This window comes from Terrapene carolina, unplaced genomic scaffold, assembly GCF_002925995.2.
Source record: "Terrapene carolina triunguis isolate 2854851 unplaced genomic scaffold, T_m_triunguis-2.0 Scaffold262, whole genome shotgun sequence".
NCBI classification, from domain to species: Eukaryota; Metazoa; Chordata; order Testudines; family Emydidae; genus Terrapene; species Terrapene triunguis.
This window is the reverse complement of record NW_020664613.1, coordinates 1,970,462-1,984,681: the sequence shown is the minus strand read 5'-3', so window position 1 is coordinate 1,984,681 and position 14,220 is coordinate 1,970,462. Positions and strand designations below refer to the sequence as shown.

Sequence of the window (14,220 nt, the reverse complement as noted above, 5' to 3'; positions counted from 1 at the left end):
TTTTTTAAATGACAATTCTGCATAAAGCAAAAATTGTTTTTATTGAAAACCCAATTTTCTGTCAAAGAACAGCTTTTTGACTAGTATCAGAGGGGTAGCCGTGTTAGTCTGGATCTGTAAAAAGCAACAAAGAGTCCTGTGGCACCTTATAGACTAACAGATGTATTGGAGCAGAAGCTTTCATGGGTGAATACCCACTTCGTCAGATGTGTCACATGCGTCTGACGAAGTGGATATTCACCCACGAAAGCTTATGTTCCAATACGTCTGTTAGTCTATAAGGTGCCACAGGACTCTTTGTAGCTTTTTGACTGGAAGTCTTTCTTGAGCAATTGGAGCCTGTATAATTTGTATAGGGTCTAGATCTCAGGAAGCATGGAAGAAACCCATTTATGTAGCAACAATTACTAAATGATAAGCTTGTGGAGTAGTATTGGTGACATGGTTGTAGTTATCAAAGTACAATAGGGACTAGAGAACTAAGTTTTCTCTACTACTCTGTACTGAGTCCAGTAGTCCTTTGGTTATCTGTGAAATGCAATCATCTGGACAGATAGTGGGTCCATAAATAGCACTTCTTGCAATCTATCTTAACTAGCTTTTAAAGTATTATTGTCACCACATTTTTCTGAATAAGCAAAGTATTTAAGTAGTCAGCTTTCTTCCACATCTGTCAGAATTCCAAGCTGTGTTTAACATTTGGTCTCTTTTTGGAAGATTGATCGCTGTGAAGGCATTTAATAGCAAATATGTAACACTGTCAAACTTAGCAAGCAAACAAATTGAAGTAAAGTACTTCTAAATGCAATAGCTATCTTCATTTTCTTGGGAATAATTCTGTTTGCTATATTGCAGAATATGCACTTCATCAGTGTGAAACATTCAAACAGGCAGCAAGAAGGAACACAATATTGTTAAAATACTTATATACAGAAATTTAAATCTGGGGAAAATATAGAAATTGGGAGGTCTCCGCTTGCTAAATATTTACTGTGTGAGCTCTGAGTTTGACAGTAGTTGATTTTCTCTAGATTACCTTGTCTCATTGCTCTTTTCTCTACAATTCAAAATAATTGGAGAAGGATTTACTTAAAATATTAACAATAGGTTTTGAATCAGCATGCTTGATTACAGTGATCGTACATCAGTATATTCCACCTCTGAAGTGTCTAAACCCTCCCTTCTCTCCCCCCGCCCCCTTTATAATTTAGTTTCCTCAGTTATTTTTATTGGTGACTAAGCCCGGACTGTCCACTCAGCTTATGCCAGTAGAGACACTCTCATAAGATCCCCACTCTCCAGGGCCGGCTCCAAGCACCAGTGCAGCAAACTGGTGCTTGGGGCAGCCCATGGCAGGGGGCAGCATGTCCGGGTCTTCGGCGGCAATCCGTCAGCGGTTACCTCAGTCCCTCTCGGAGGGAAGGACTGGCCGCCGAAGAATGAAGCGGCGCGGGAGATCAGCCGCCGAAGTGCCGCTGATTGCGGGGTTTTTTTTGTTTTGTTTTTTTTCCCCCCCTCTTCGCCGCTTGGGGCGGCAAAAAAGCTAGAGCCAGCCCTGCCACTCTCCAAGTATGCACAAAGGTGCTTCCTTTGTGAAATTATCCTTTTGCCCTTCCAAGGAATCCCTCTGCTGATGCTCCATGGTGCTTTCCTTTAAAGAGTTTTGGGGAACCTGCCACTCTCTGATACTGGTCCCCTGGTTACTCCTGAATGTGTGTGGAATACCAACTCCTTATATGGAGTCTCTTCTGTGGGTATAGTTGCAGGGGTCCATGCTACGTGAGCAACGTTGCCAGGGGCCAGGAGTGCCATCTTATTTATGCAGAGGGGCTGCTATCCATTCGTGATGGCTCCTGCCTTATGATTCTCTCGCTGTCTTCCCGGTGGATACCTTGGAGCTGTAGGGTTAGGAGGCCTTGCCCTTATGCCCTCTGAGACCTTCAAAACTCTTTCCATTAAAGGGGGAGTGTAAAGGTGCGGGACTCACCCCTGTGGTGCCTCCTGCTGGTCGTTGGGAATTAGCTCTTTTCCAGCCTCCGGAGCGCCCTCTGCAGGGCTGGTGTCCCGCTTGTAGCTGACCCCGTGTCCCTCCCAGACCCCGGTGCCCCTTTACCCTGGGGCTGCCCCCTGGCAATATCCCCACCAGTCTCTATGGGTCTCCCCTCTCTGGAAAACCCCCAACCCTCTAATCCCCACCTTGCCTCAGTCTGGGCTACTGCCAGTCATCACCAAGCCCCTCCTCCCTGGGGCAGACTGCAGTGTAAAAGCCACTCATCATAGGCAATGGGGTTCAGACCTGCTGCCTTCCTCTGCCTCCTAGTACCTCTATGGGCCTTGGACCAGGGCCTGCAGCCTGGGGAGTTGCCAGCCTGGAGCTCCCCAGCCCTGCTTCACTCCCAGTACCCTTTCTGCAGGCAGCCAGGCCCTGCTCTCTCCTAGCCTGGAGAGAAACTCGTCTTGGGCCTCTGGCTCACAGCCTTTTTATACAGGCCAGCTGTGGCCTGATTGGGGCATGGCCCAGCTTAGCAGCTCTCAGCCACAACCTTCTCCCAGGGCTCCCTTTTTCTGCTGGAGTGGGGGAGCCGCCCCACTACAGGGAGTTTTCCTAAAAACGTCATGAGGAGAATTCAATAGAGTTTTTAACTTACTGCAGTCTACTCCTATGAGCTTCTTTGTAGGAGAAATCTATCTGATCCAAAAGCTAAAATACTTGTGCTTTTGTTAACATCAGAGTCTTTTTATGTGTTGGTTACCATCCATTAATTTAGGAACCTGCAATATAAAAAGTGAGAATTTCCTAACTGTTAATGTAGATTGTCAGTGCTTGTAAGAAGTGGTTGATTTAGGGAAATTGCAATTATTAGCTATACATATTTGATGTTCAGTTTGTATTTAGTGTTTCAATTGGGTGCATGAAAGTGAGTCAATCCTGAAGTTAGTTATCTTTGGTAACTGTAGTAAGCAGTACAGGATCATCTTCTCCATACACCTCTGCCCAATACCCTGCACTCCAGTCCTAACTTGCAGTGGTTCTGCTTATTTCAGTCCTGTGACAAATTAAGCAGAGGCTATGAATTATGAAAAATTGTGTGGTCACTTTGACAGGTGGACAAATGTCCACTAGTGACTAAAAACACAATAACTATTTGAGCCTATGGCTCCAGAGGTGCAAGGTCGAGGCAGTAATGTGATACATGAGGCACATTCTCAGGATGATCAACTTCTGATGGAAATATTCTGTATGTGAATGTGTGTGAGAGAGACAGAGATACTGAAGAAAAACTGCATTAAAAGAGCATTATAAGATGCAACGTCAAGCACTGAAAAGCTAGGCAATGCCAGAATTAAGGTTGTCTGTACAGCCTTAATTTGGCCCCTCTGTGCACATGCATTATGATATAGTCTTTAATTACATGATCACATACTATCTTTGGAGGTTTAAGATGCTAAACTCTAACAAGTCTCTAATGAGTGTGTGTGAACTGAGATATTTCAAAGGCTGTTAACTTGGCCAAATTTGGGCAGATTTTCACAAGAACTGTAGAAGGCACATCTCTGACCAATTTCAAGTCCCTGCTGGAAAGCATGAGGGCACTAGAGTTTTCATTTAAAAAAAAAAAAAATTTTAAAGTGGTGGTAGACTGTTTCTAAATTAGAGAAGGTATTTTTCCCTAGTGTCATTCTGAGAAACAACCGAACTGTTTTTTGGTTGAAGTTTTCCCCACAAAAAAATCAGGCTGAGGCAGATACCTAGCATGGAAAATTTAAGCCCAAACAGTTAAAGTTAGGCAAAGTTATAATGGAAAATATGCTGACAATCTTACTGAAAAAAGTTATTGTTTAGCTTCTTGTATATTTAAAGGAAAATAGTCTTATCTATATGAATATAAGCAATAAAAAAACATCCTGCAGTATCCTTGAATGAGATTTTTTTCCATGGAAACTGATTATAAAAATGTGCATTTTTACAAAAAATAACATTGTTTTTATGACTAATCATTGTAAGTCTGTTGTTGTTTTGTTGTTTTTTGTTTTTTTAATTTTATTGCAGAGTTTTTATCTAGTTGCAGGGTTTGACATGAACTTTTCTGTTGTTGGAATTGACTTTTAAGCACATCTAATGTGTTTTTTCTTATTGTTGTGGCCCTCCTTCCTTTCTTGTGATAAAAGCCTAACAGAAATGTCTGCGAGTAGCACATCTTCTGCAGGCTCTGCTGTTGCTCCTGCTGTATCAACACGACCTCGACACCAGAAATCTATGTCTGCCTCTGGTCATCCTATAAAAGTTACGCTACCAACCATCAAAGATGGCACTGAAGCTTATCGACCAAGGTAATATAATACATAGCGTTTGCATAGTGTTTTACATCTTCAAAATTCTCTACAAACTATTGTTAACATAAATTATATTAATATAGTATATATACTCTTAATGTATTACGTCATACAGTACTCCAATATAGTTTTAAAATTCATTCGTTTGAGTAACAATGCTACATGTGGTTTAGGTTCAGTTTTGTCCAGGATACATCATATTTTGCTCATATCACACAATAAACATATCTCTGAACTAGATCTCAGTCATCAGATAATTCCTGGAAAACAGCAATAGCTACATGTTTATCTGATGCAGACTCAATCCATAGAATATATATGCTGACATATTTAAACTGAATTATAAATTGTAAACCTGTTAGCACTGAAGATTACTTTTCACCTATTGGTGTCAGGAAAAGCACTATAAAATTTCCTCTTTCAGTGTCAAGAGCTTAAAACTGGTATCACAATATCATATATATATATTTTTGTGGAAGGGCGGTGTATATGGCTTTTTTCAACTGTGTTCCTCAAGGAGAATGCTGGAAAGATTTCAGCTCTGACCACCTGACTTGTGTGTATTAGAGTTTGAAATCAGTCAGCATTTTTTTTTTCCCATAGGAGAACAGTCTCCCAAATGTTATTTTTATTTATATATGGGAGGTTGTCTTGTGTTAAGCATTCTTCTGTTTTCCCAGCAGTGCAACTCAGAGAGTGCCTGCTGCTTCCCCATCAGCTCATAGTATTAGCACTACTACTCCAGACCGAACCCGCTTTCCTCGTGGGAGTTCAAGTCGAAGCACTTTCCATGGTGAGCAGCTACGGGAGCGGCGCAATGCCACTTACAATGGACCACCTGCCTCACCTTCACATGAAACTGGTGCATTTACACACGCTAGAAGGGGCACTTCAACTGGTATTATAAGCAAGATAACTTCCAAGTTTGTTCGCAGGTTAGTACCAGACTTCTGTGAATTTTTTGTGTTTGCTTTATTTCCTGGATATTTTTCACTTCCTCTAAGATAATAAATGAGATTTATTTTTCAAATTCTTAATTCTTTTAGAGGATTGCCAATGTGACAATCTAGCATAAATGTAAATTTAATTAGAATAGGATTATCTTTTTGCTTTGTTTTACCCTTTCAGAACCCGCTTTGCTTTGCTTTTCTCTGTATATATCCATCCAGATTTGGCCAGCCATTCTCTTGCTTCTTTATCTTAAAAGAACAAAATTAGGACTATCAAGCGATTAAACCATAATAGAGTACCATTTATTTAAATATTTGTGGATGTTTTCTACATTTTTCAAATATATTGATTTCAATTACAACACAGAATACAAAGTGTGCAATGCTCACTTATATTTTTTGATTTACAAATATTTTCACTGTAAAAAACAAAAGAAATAGAAATTTTTCAGTTCACCTAATACAAGTACTGTAGTACAATCTCTTTATCATGAAAGTTTAATTCACAAATGTAGAATTGTGTACAAAAAAAAACTGCATTCAAAAGTAAAACAATGTAAAACTTTAGAGCCTACAAGTCCACTCAGTCCTATTTCTTGTTCAGCCAATTGCTCAGACAAACAAGTTTGGTTAAAATTTGCAGGAGATAACACTGCCCGCTTTTTGTTTACAATGTCACCTGAAAGTGAGAACAGGCATTCACATGGCACTGTTGTAGCCGGCGTCACAAGATATTTACGTGCCAGATGCACTAAAGATTCATATGTCACTTCATGCTTCAACCACTACTCTAGAGGACATGTGTCCATGCTGATGACTGGTTCTGCTCAATAACGATCCAAAGCAGTGCGTGCTGACGCATGTTCATCTTCATCATCCGAGTCCGATGCCACCAGCAGAAGGTTGATTTTCTTCTTTGGTGGTTTGGGTTCTGTAGTTTCAACATTGGAGTGTTGCTCTTTTAAGACTTTGCAAGCATGCTTCACACCTCATCCCTCTCAGATCTTGGACAGCGCTTCAGATTCTTAAATCTTCGGTCGAGTGCTGTAACTATTTTTAGAAATCTCACATTGGTACCTTCTTTGCTTCTTGTCAAATCTGCTGTGAAAGTGTTCTTAAAATGAACATGTGCTGGGTCATCATCCGAGACTGCTATAACATGAAATATATGGCAGAATGCGGGTAAAACAGAACAGGACACATACAATTATCTCCCAAGGAGTTCAGTCACAAATTTAATTAACGCATTATTTTTTTGACAAGCATCATCAGCGTGGAAGTATGTCCTCTAGAATGGTGGTCAAAGCATGAAAGGGCATATGAGTGTTTAGCATATCTGGCACATAAATACCTTGCAACACCGGCTACAAAAGTGCCATGCGAATGCCTGTTCTCACTTTCAGGTGACATTGTAAATAAGAAGCAGACAGCAGTATCTCCCATAAATATAAACAAACTTGTTTCTCTTAGTGATTGGCTGAACAAGAAGTAGGACTGAGTGGACTTGTAGGCTCTAAAGTTTTACATTGTTTTGTTTTTGAGTTCAGTTATGTAACAAAAAAATCTACGTTTGTAAGTTACACTTTCACGCTAAAGAGATTGCATTACCGTACTTTCATGAGGTGAATTGAAAAATACTATTTTTTTAATCATTTTTACAGTGCAAATATTTGTAAATCAAAAAAAATATATAAAGTGAGCACTGTACACTTTGTATTCTGTGTTGTAATAGAAATCAATACATTTGAAAATGTAGAAAAACATCCAAAAATATTTAATAAATTTGAATTGGTATTATATTGTTTAACAGTGCAATTAATCACAATTATTTTTTTTATTGCAATTTAATGTTTTGAGGTAATCGCCTGAGCTAACTGTGAGTAATCAACAGCCCTAAACAAAATAGTCACATATTTCATGCAGTAACTACAGTGTTTTCCTATTTACATCACTATGAGAAAAAAAATAAAAATGGGGTTTGGTTTGCACAACTGAAAGGGTAGTTTGATCTATACATGAAAAATTTAATATCTCCATCTGCAAAATTGATTTGCTCTCATTAAACAAATGATCATGTAACATTAAAGAGAACATTTACATTTTAATGATGAATTGTAATCAAGTGATATAGATGTAATTAATTACAAAGCCCATTCCTACAATAGCAAGATTATTAATCACTAGAGAACTTTCTCTATTCAAACAAAATCAGTGTTTTCCCTATTCACAGGTTATTGTAGAGAATTTTGGTTTCTCATTGAGGACAGTAAAAATGACATGTAAAAGTGTACACTAACTGCTAGCATCTGGAAATCCTCATTTGTGTCAACATTAAGTAACCTTTTTTCTTTCATTTAAACTTATTTTTGAAGCAATTGATAAAGAATCTGAAAGTCAAGGAAGCACATCAATGTTTACATATAACCATGATGGATGCCATAGAAAAACATAAGATATATAGATAAATTATTTGATTTAAGTGACTGTTTACACGATTACCTTAAAAGCTTCCTTACAGAAAATTTAATTTTCACATTTCACTTATGTCTGGCTGATCAATTGATTTTCGTTTGAAACCGCTGCAGGGATTTACCTACAGTTTTCAGGAAGTAGTAGGCAAGTTACAGAGGTTACAAATAGCACTCTACTGCACAACTGTCAATTTCACAACAGAATTAAATCCCATAGATCTTTGCTTTCTTTGGAGAATCATAATATCCTATATTAAATTCCACAGATATGCTTTCTAGTCTTAAATCCCTTCATAAGTGAAACTTGCCATTTTAGTATAAGAATAGTTACAAGGTGACAAGAATAGTTTCTTGCAATGTACAAGCTGATCTCATGAACAAAATGTGAAGGGGGAGATGGAATTAAATAGCATGACAGGTTCAGAATAAAAATCAGTCCTAGCCTCTTAAAATAAGATTAATCTAAGATGCTGACAATGTGTGGTTAATTATCTAAATAAGATGTATTATCTATCTTTGCCAGAATTTCTTCCAAACTTGAGGATACAGAACTTTGAACCTACATTAATGGCATTAGCAGCATATATATATATAGTGGAAACATTTTCATTTTCTGTTCCCTTTCTGAACATTACAACCCGCTACTAAGTGCTCTGTCATTCCATTTGTGCAACAAAATTCCAAATGGGATGAAGTGCATTTTCCACTAAGTAATTAATCATTTCAGGAGGATACATTAATTGTTAGTCGTTATAAATGTCATTCTGAGACTGTATTAAATAAAATGGTATGCATGTAACATTGCGAAGCATGGTGATTTTTTTTTTTTAATAGCCAGTTTTAGACTTCAGCTTTTTCATCATATGCAGTTGACAGATTTATATAGGACACACTGACAGTGTTGTCTCCTAATTAAATCAGACTGTAACAAAAAATTACTTCTATGCATGATGGAGGATTGTTTTTGTTATAGATCTGATTATTAATTATAGCTTTTTCTTAGAGTTTTAGCACTAACTTCTGGTGTTTTCTTGGTGTCCGTGACTACAAGTCCTAAATTTCAAACGTCGGAGACTTTTGCTGTTAACCCTTTTTTTAAAAAAATAAACACTCCCAAAACAGGTAGTTAGAATTGTTTCTCAGCAGTGTTAATAATTTCATCAAACTAAAAAATGCTTGACATTTCCCTGCCTCTCAGATCAGTGATTGGGGGGCGGGGGGGGGTGCTTGCCTCAAAGATATTTTGTTATATTCTACCAATCTTAAATTAACTGTTTTGACTGTGTTTGGATTGTCTGTCTTGATGTTAATAATTTATTTCTTAATGTCTTTGAATAATATAAAACATTACCCTAGTGAGCAATAGTTTTATATGTATATTGTTTACAAAGGTATCCAGAAGGATTGTTTTTATTTTATTTCTGGCAATTGTATGTGTTTTTCTGGTAAGTATGTAGGGTATTTATATACAGTAAATGCTTTTATACGTTAGTTAAAATGCATCTTGCTTAGGGTACAGAGTATTGAGGCATTTTGTTGAAATGTGTATTAACAATTTGTGCCAAACGATATCTAGATGGTCAGTTAATTAGGTGTTCATATAGAATAATTTTGAAGGGTGTTATGTGCTGGATTAAATAAATCTTTTAAAATATTTACTAAAATGCTTGTAATGCAGCACTGGGAATGTACCCACTTATCAGATTTTGATACCTTGGCTTACATAATATGCATTGTACATATCTTTTTTTTTCTTCCAAACAGCCAGAGGCTACTAAAGCATATTGTTAAGTAATTATTTTACAAATCATGATGCCAGTTCAGCAAGGGACCTAAGCACCTGCCTAACTTAAAGCCCATCAGTAGTGCTGTTGAAGTCAATTGGATAATTTGTTCGCTTAAAGTTAAACAGATGCATATGTAACCTTTTGAATTAGGGTCTCGGGTTGATCCAAGAAACTCATGGGCACATGCTTAGCTCTAAATATGTGACCATGCTTAAAGCTAAGCAGATGCCTAATGTTTCCAGGATTAGAGCCCAAGGGCCTGACCCAGAGAGGAGCTGAGCACTGCAGTTGGCTATATTTGGCTTCAGTAGTAGTTGAGGGCTCATAGCACCTCTCTGGTTCAGGTCCTCATTGACTAAAGTGCTATAACTATACTTTTTGGAATCGTATATGGCCATTTTTCAGTCTGTATTAGGCCAGAACTCTGTAACTTATGCTAATCTTACCAAGAGTTTAAAAAAAAAAAAATTACATATCAGGGTTGCAATAAATTGAGGTATCCTAAAGGGAAGTCAAATTTGCAGCTGTGAAAAATAGTACTTAACAAAAATTAGTAAATATGACATTTTTATGCTGAATCTTTGCTCGGTAGTTACTTTAAGTCTGTTATAGATATGGGTTCTCTTGACTTTTATTTTTTCGTCTTTATCATTGAATCTCAACCTTAACTTTGTTTTGAGGGATCCAAGTGAAGGCGAAGCCAGTGGCAGAACTGACACCTCAAGGTGAGGAGCCACGATTAATACTTCGCTGCTAGGTCCTTTGTGTTAAAAGTTTAAGTGATTTCTGAAAGATTTTTAACCAGGATTTAAAATAGAATAGTGCCTAAATAACTTGTATTTTTAAAATGTTACGTTTTGCTGTGGGTCCCTGCCCATCCCTCTTACTTACCTGGAAATTCACTTTTTGATTTTTAAATACTTGTAGATATATGTTCAAAACTGTGTTTTGTATTGTACATTTTGTAAAGAAGCAAACTTGATAAGTTAACACAGTACTATGAAAGCAATCCCAGCTACAAGATTAAACCAAATCATAGGGCTCTTCTTTAAACATCTTCTTATGCTTAATGTTGTTTAATATAATATAGGCTTAAGTAGCAAATATATAGGTTAATACTTAATGTGTACATGTAGATTAAAAATATTAATATAGTCACATATTGTATTCATCATTTAAAAGTCACTGTTCACCAACAGTGAGCACCCTGCAATGTCTGAGGTATCAGTGTTACTTTACACTTAAAAATAACAGTGGTATTCAGATATTGTTGGGTGGTAATTGTAAATATTGACTTTGTGTGGCAACCACTACACACACAAACAAAACTGTAGCTGTAACATAAGCAATAACATACTCTTCAGTGTGTTCGCCTTTCAGTATATGTTCTCTTCTAGCATGTCTCAGCATGTTGACTCTGCCTTTTTAATGTGCTTGGTAAAGCAGGTGTACATTCATGAAGCATCTAATGAATAAACAATGAACACACACTGCAGTTATTGTTGTACTCTAAAATGGTTAATTACAAAAAAGAATGGCTTATTTCTGAGAAAACATTTAATAAGCATCTGTATTTAAAAGAGCAGCAGCTCTTTAAACAGTATACATTCCTTAGTATAACTAATATACTGTGTGTTTCTGAATTACCTGTTTCAGCATTTTTTTCCCCTATGTCCTTAAGCTGCTGACACTATAGTATAGTCAAGTCTGTTAATGTAATTAACCATGGCAGTGGATTTCAGCTCTGATCTCACCACTCATTCCTGTTCTCTAACTTTCTCTGCTGCCTCCTGGTTATCCTCCAGCCTAGTAAGTTTTGGGCATCAGGCCACTTCCTGAAATGCTACATGAGTCCAAATCTCGACTGTGCTGCTGTGCCAAGTCTTCTAATACTGATGTGGCTCTGTGGTGGCAGCAATGAAAATAAACCATCAATTTTTAATGTTTAAAAAGCATGCTTTTTTAAAAGCTATCTAGAGTGGTTCTGCTCCTCTCTGAATAGTGAAAAGTTTATTAAATGAAGTGGCAGGTTATCGTTTGGGGGGGTGGGTGGGAAGAACCTCATTGTTGAATATAGCACTTTAAATATAGGGGAAGAGACTGTTTTCCTAAGTGTTTGTGTAACAACTGGCACATTTTAAGTAAAAATAATACCAGTAACGACTGTCGTGGAGGGCTTTGCCCAGCAGGGGTGGCCTTAGCGTCATTGAGTGAGGCAGTGTTTTGAGAACTAAGTTGCTTGCCCAAGAAGTACAAGTGGGCAGGAGGTGGGAAATGAAGGGAGAACCGCAGAGATGCAAGGAAAGGAAATGGGGAAAATGAGGGTGAGGAAAATCTGGTCTGAAATTGACCTCCACTCTTCATTTAACAGCCCGTGCCAACGAAACACCTCCTCCTCAATAGTGTGTGGTAGCATCAGCAGCTCTCGGGCATCTAGGAAAAGAAACAGCAGAATCTGGAACTCTTTTTAAATTTAAAATGAGTACTATTTTACAAAACTGCGTTCCAAACTTACCTATGCTGAGTGAGCTGATGGGTAAAGAAGTTTTATAGTCCCACTGTTTGTGTTCATTAGAAGATAATTACTTGGGATTTTATCTGTCATTTTATCAGCTAAAATTACATTTTTGTCTCTCTCCCTCACTATTCTGTTACGTGTCTTCTGGCTTTGTATTGTTATGAGAGACAAAGAAGCTGTTTGCCCACCCAGTTGAGTAATTGTAATATAAAATTCTACTGCATCAGTTAAAATAGGATGTTGCCAAAATATAAGGTCACTTTAAAAAAGAGGAGAAAGAGGGGTCAAAAGTCCCTAAAGAATCTGTAAAAACAAATTGGGTTAATTGTGAGCATGATGCTCCCCAATTTGTAAATATAGGAAATGAGTTTCTCTTCATGCACAAGCATGAAAGCAAAAACTTTTGTGTGGAATGCAGGGTGGGTTTCCTTCCTTTGCTGCTTTTACAGCATGTTTACACATCCAGACCACGTGTCCCACAAATTAATACCTTTTGTTGCTGTATGGTGTGCTCCAAATGATGAGCTCAATAGAAATCAAAAGATACTTCTTAAAATGTAGATTCCACTGTCTCCTGCTACAGCAGTGCAAAGGGATGTGTATCTATCTGTAGTTACCATTGCATATACAAATAAAAGCTTTGTTATCCGGCATGTTGGGGGAATGGGGGGTGCCGGTAAGTCAAAAATTCCGGTTAACTAAGAGGGAGGGAGTTTGGGTGTGTGAGGGAGCTCAGAGCTGGGGGTTGGGGAGTGGGCTCTGGGCGAGAGTTTGGGTGCAGGAGGGGGCTTGGGGCAGGGGGTTGGGGCACGGGAGGGGGTGCGGGTTGCCAGATCCGGGCGGTGCTCACCTCGGGCGGCTTCCTGGAAGTGGCAACATGTCCTTCCTGCTCCTAGGCAGATGCGCAGGCAGGCGGCTCTGCGCGCTGCCTCCACCCGCAGGTACCGCCCCCGCAGCTCCCATTGGCCACGGTCCCTGGCCAATGGGCGCAGTGGAGCCAGCACTCAGGATGGGGTAGGGACAATGTACGGAGCCCCCATGGCCACGCCTCCACCTAGGAACAGCAGGGACAGGTTGCCGCTTGCGGAGAGCTGCCCGAGGTGAGCGCCGCCTGGATCTGGCATCCCAAAACACTTCCCATGCCCCAACCCTCTGCCCTGAGCTCCCTCGCACATCCAAACTCCCTCACAGAGCCCACACCCCTAACCCCCTCCTGAAATGCCAGTTTCTAGAGCTTTCTGGTTGGTAAAATGCCGGGTAACACAGCTTTACTGTATTACAGTTAGGATTTTCTTAAACTTTATTACTTTCTAGTACTTAAATCTATTTTCTGGATTTTACTTTTGAGTGTGCAACATGTTTCTCTCTCCAGGAGTGCTTCTGGGGAACCAAAAGACCGAGAAAAGGAGGATAGCAAAGATTCCAAACCACGTTCTTTGCGATTCACATGGAGTATGAAGACCACTAGCTCCATGGACCCGAATGATATGATGAGAGAGATTCGAAAAGTGTTAGATGCTAATAACTGTGACTATGAACAAAAAGAGAGGTTTTTGCTCTTCTGTGTTCATGGTGATGCACGACAGGATAGTCTTGTTCAATGGGAGATGGAAGTCTGCAAATTGCCACGATTGTCACTCAATGGAGTCCGCTTCAAGAGAATATCTGGGACTTCTATTGCATTTAAGAACATTGCATCCAAAATTGCAAATGAGCTTAAGCTGTAAAGAGAAACTAAATTTATGGGATCAGGGAAAATTCATACGTGAACTACACTTACGTTTTGAATGTACTGGTTACGCCTAGTGTGAGTGGCCTGTGAAACTCCCCATGTAGAAATTGTCCCTATTGCAATAAGGTTATACATAGTTATTCTGAATTGTAAAATTAAATTCAGTATGACCTATATTAAATAACTGTAGCTAAAGAAGTTATGTTCACATGTACAGGTAAGTATATAGAGCATTCTGTTCATTTTATGTTCATAGAGTTGTATAATAAAAAAGATGATTGCTTAAATACAGATCTTGTATAGTTGTCTAGATTTCTGCACAAAAGTGTATGTTTGATGCTTTGAGTTGAAAAAGTTCTTCCCTATCACTATTTACATTTTTGGTGGTTTTAATAATTCTATCATGCATTTTTTTAAAACTGTGTCC

At 38.6% G+C, this 14,220-nt stretch overlaps 1 protein-coding gene across 4 annotated transcripts in view; it reads left to right on the top strand.

Annotated features, from left to right (window-relative positions):
- Positions 1 to 13,878, top strand: part of MARK1 (microtubule affinity regulating kinase 1) — a 110,573-nt gene extending 96,695 nt beyond the window's left edge. For 2 of the 4 annotated variants that reach the window (XM_024219281.2, XM_024219279.2), the window contains exons 15-18: positions 4,171 to 4,332; positions 5,016 to 5,270; positions 10,224 to 10,268; positions 13,434 to 13,878. In XM_024219281.2, coding sequence (XP_024075049.1) covers positions 4,171 to 4,332; positions 5,016 to 5,270; positions 10,224 to 10,268; positions 13,434 to 13,788 — 817 coding nt within the window. In that variant the 3' untranslated portion in view covers positions 13,789 to 13,878. The remainder of the gene's footprint in view (positions 1 to 4,170; positions 4,333 to 5,015; positions 5,271 to 10,223; positions 10,269 to 13,433) is intronic. The other 2 variants (XM_024219282.2, XM_024219283.2) reach the window with 2 other exon arrangements.
- The last annotated feature ends 342 nt before the right edge of the window (positions 13,879 to 14,220 follow it).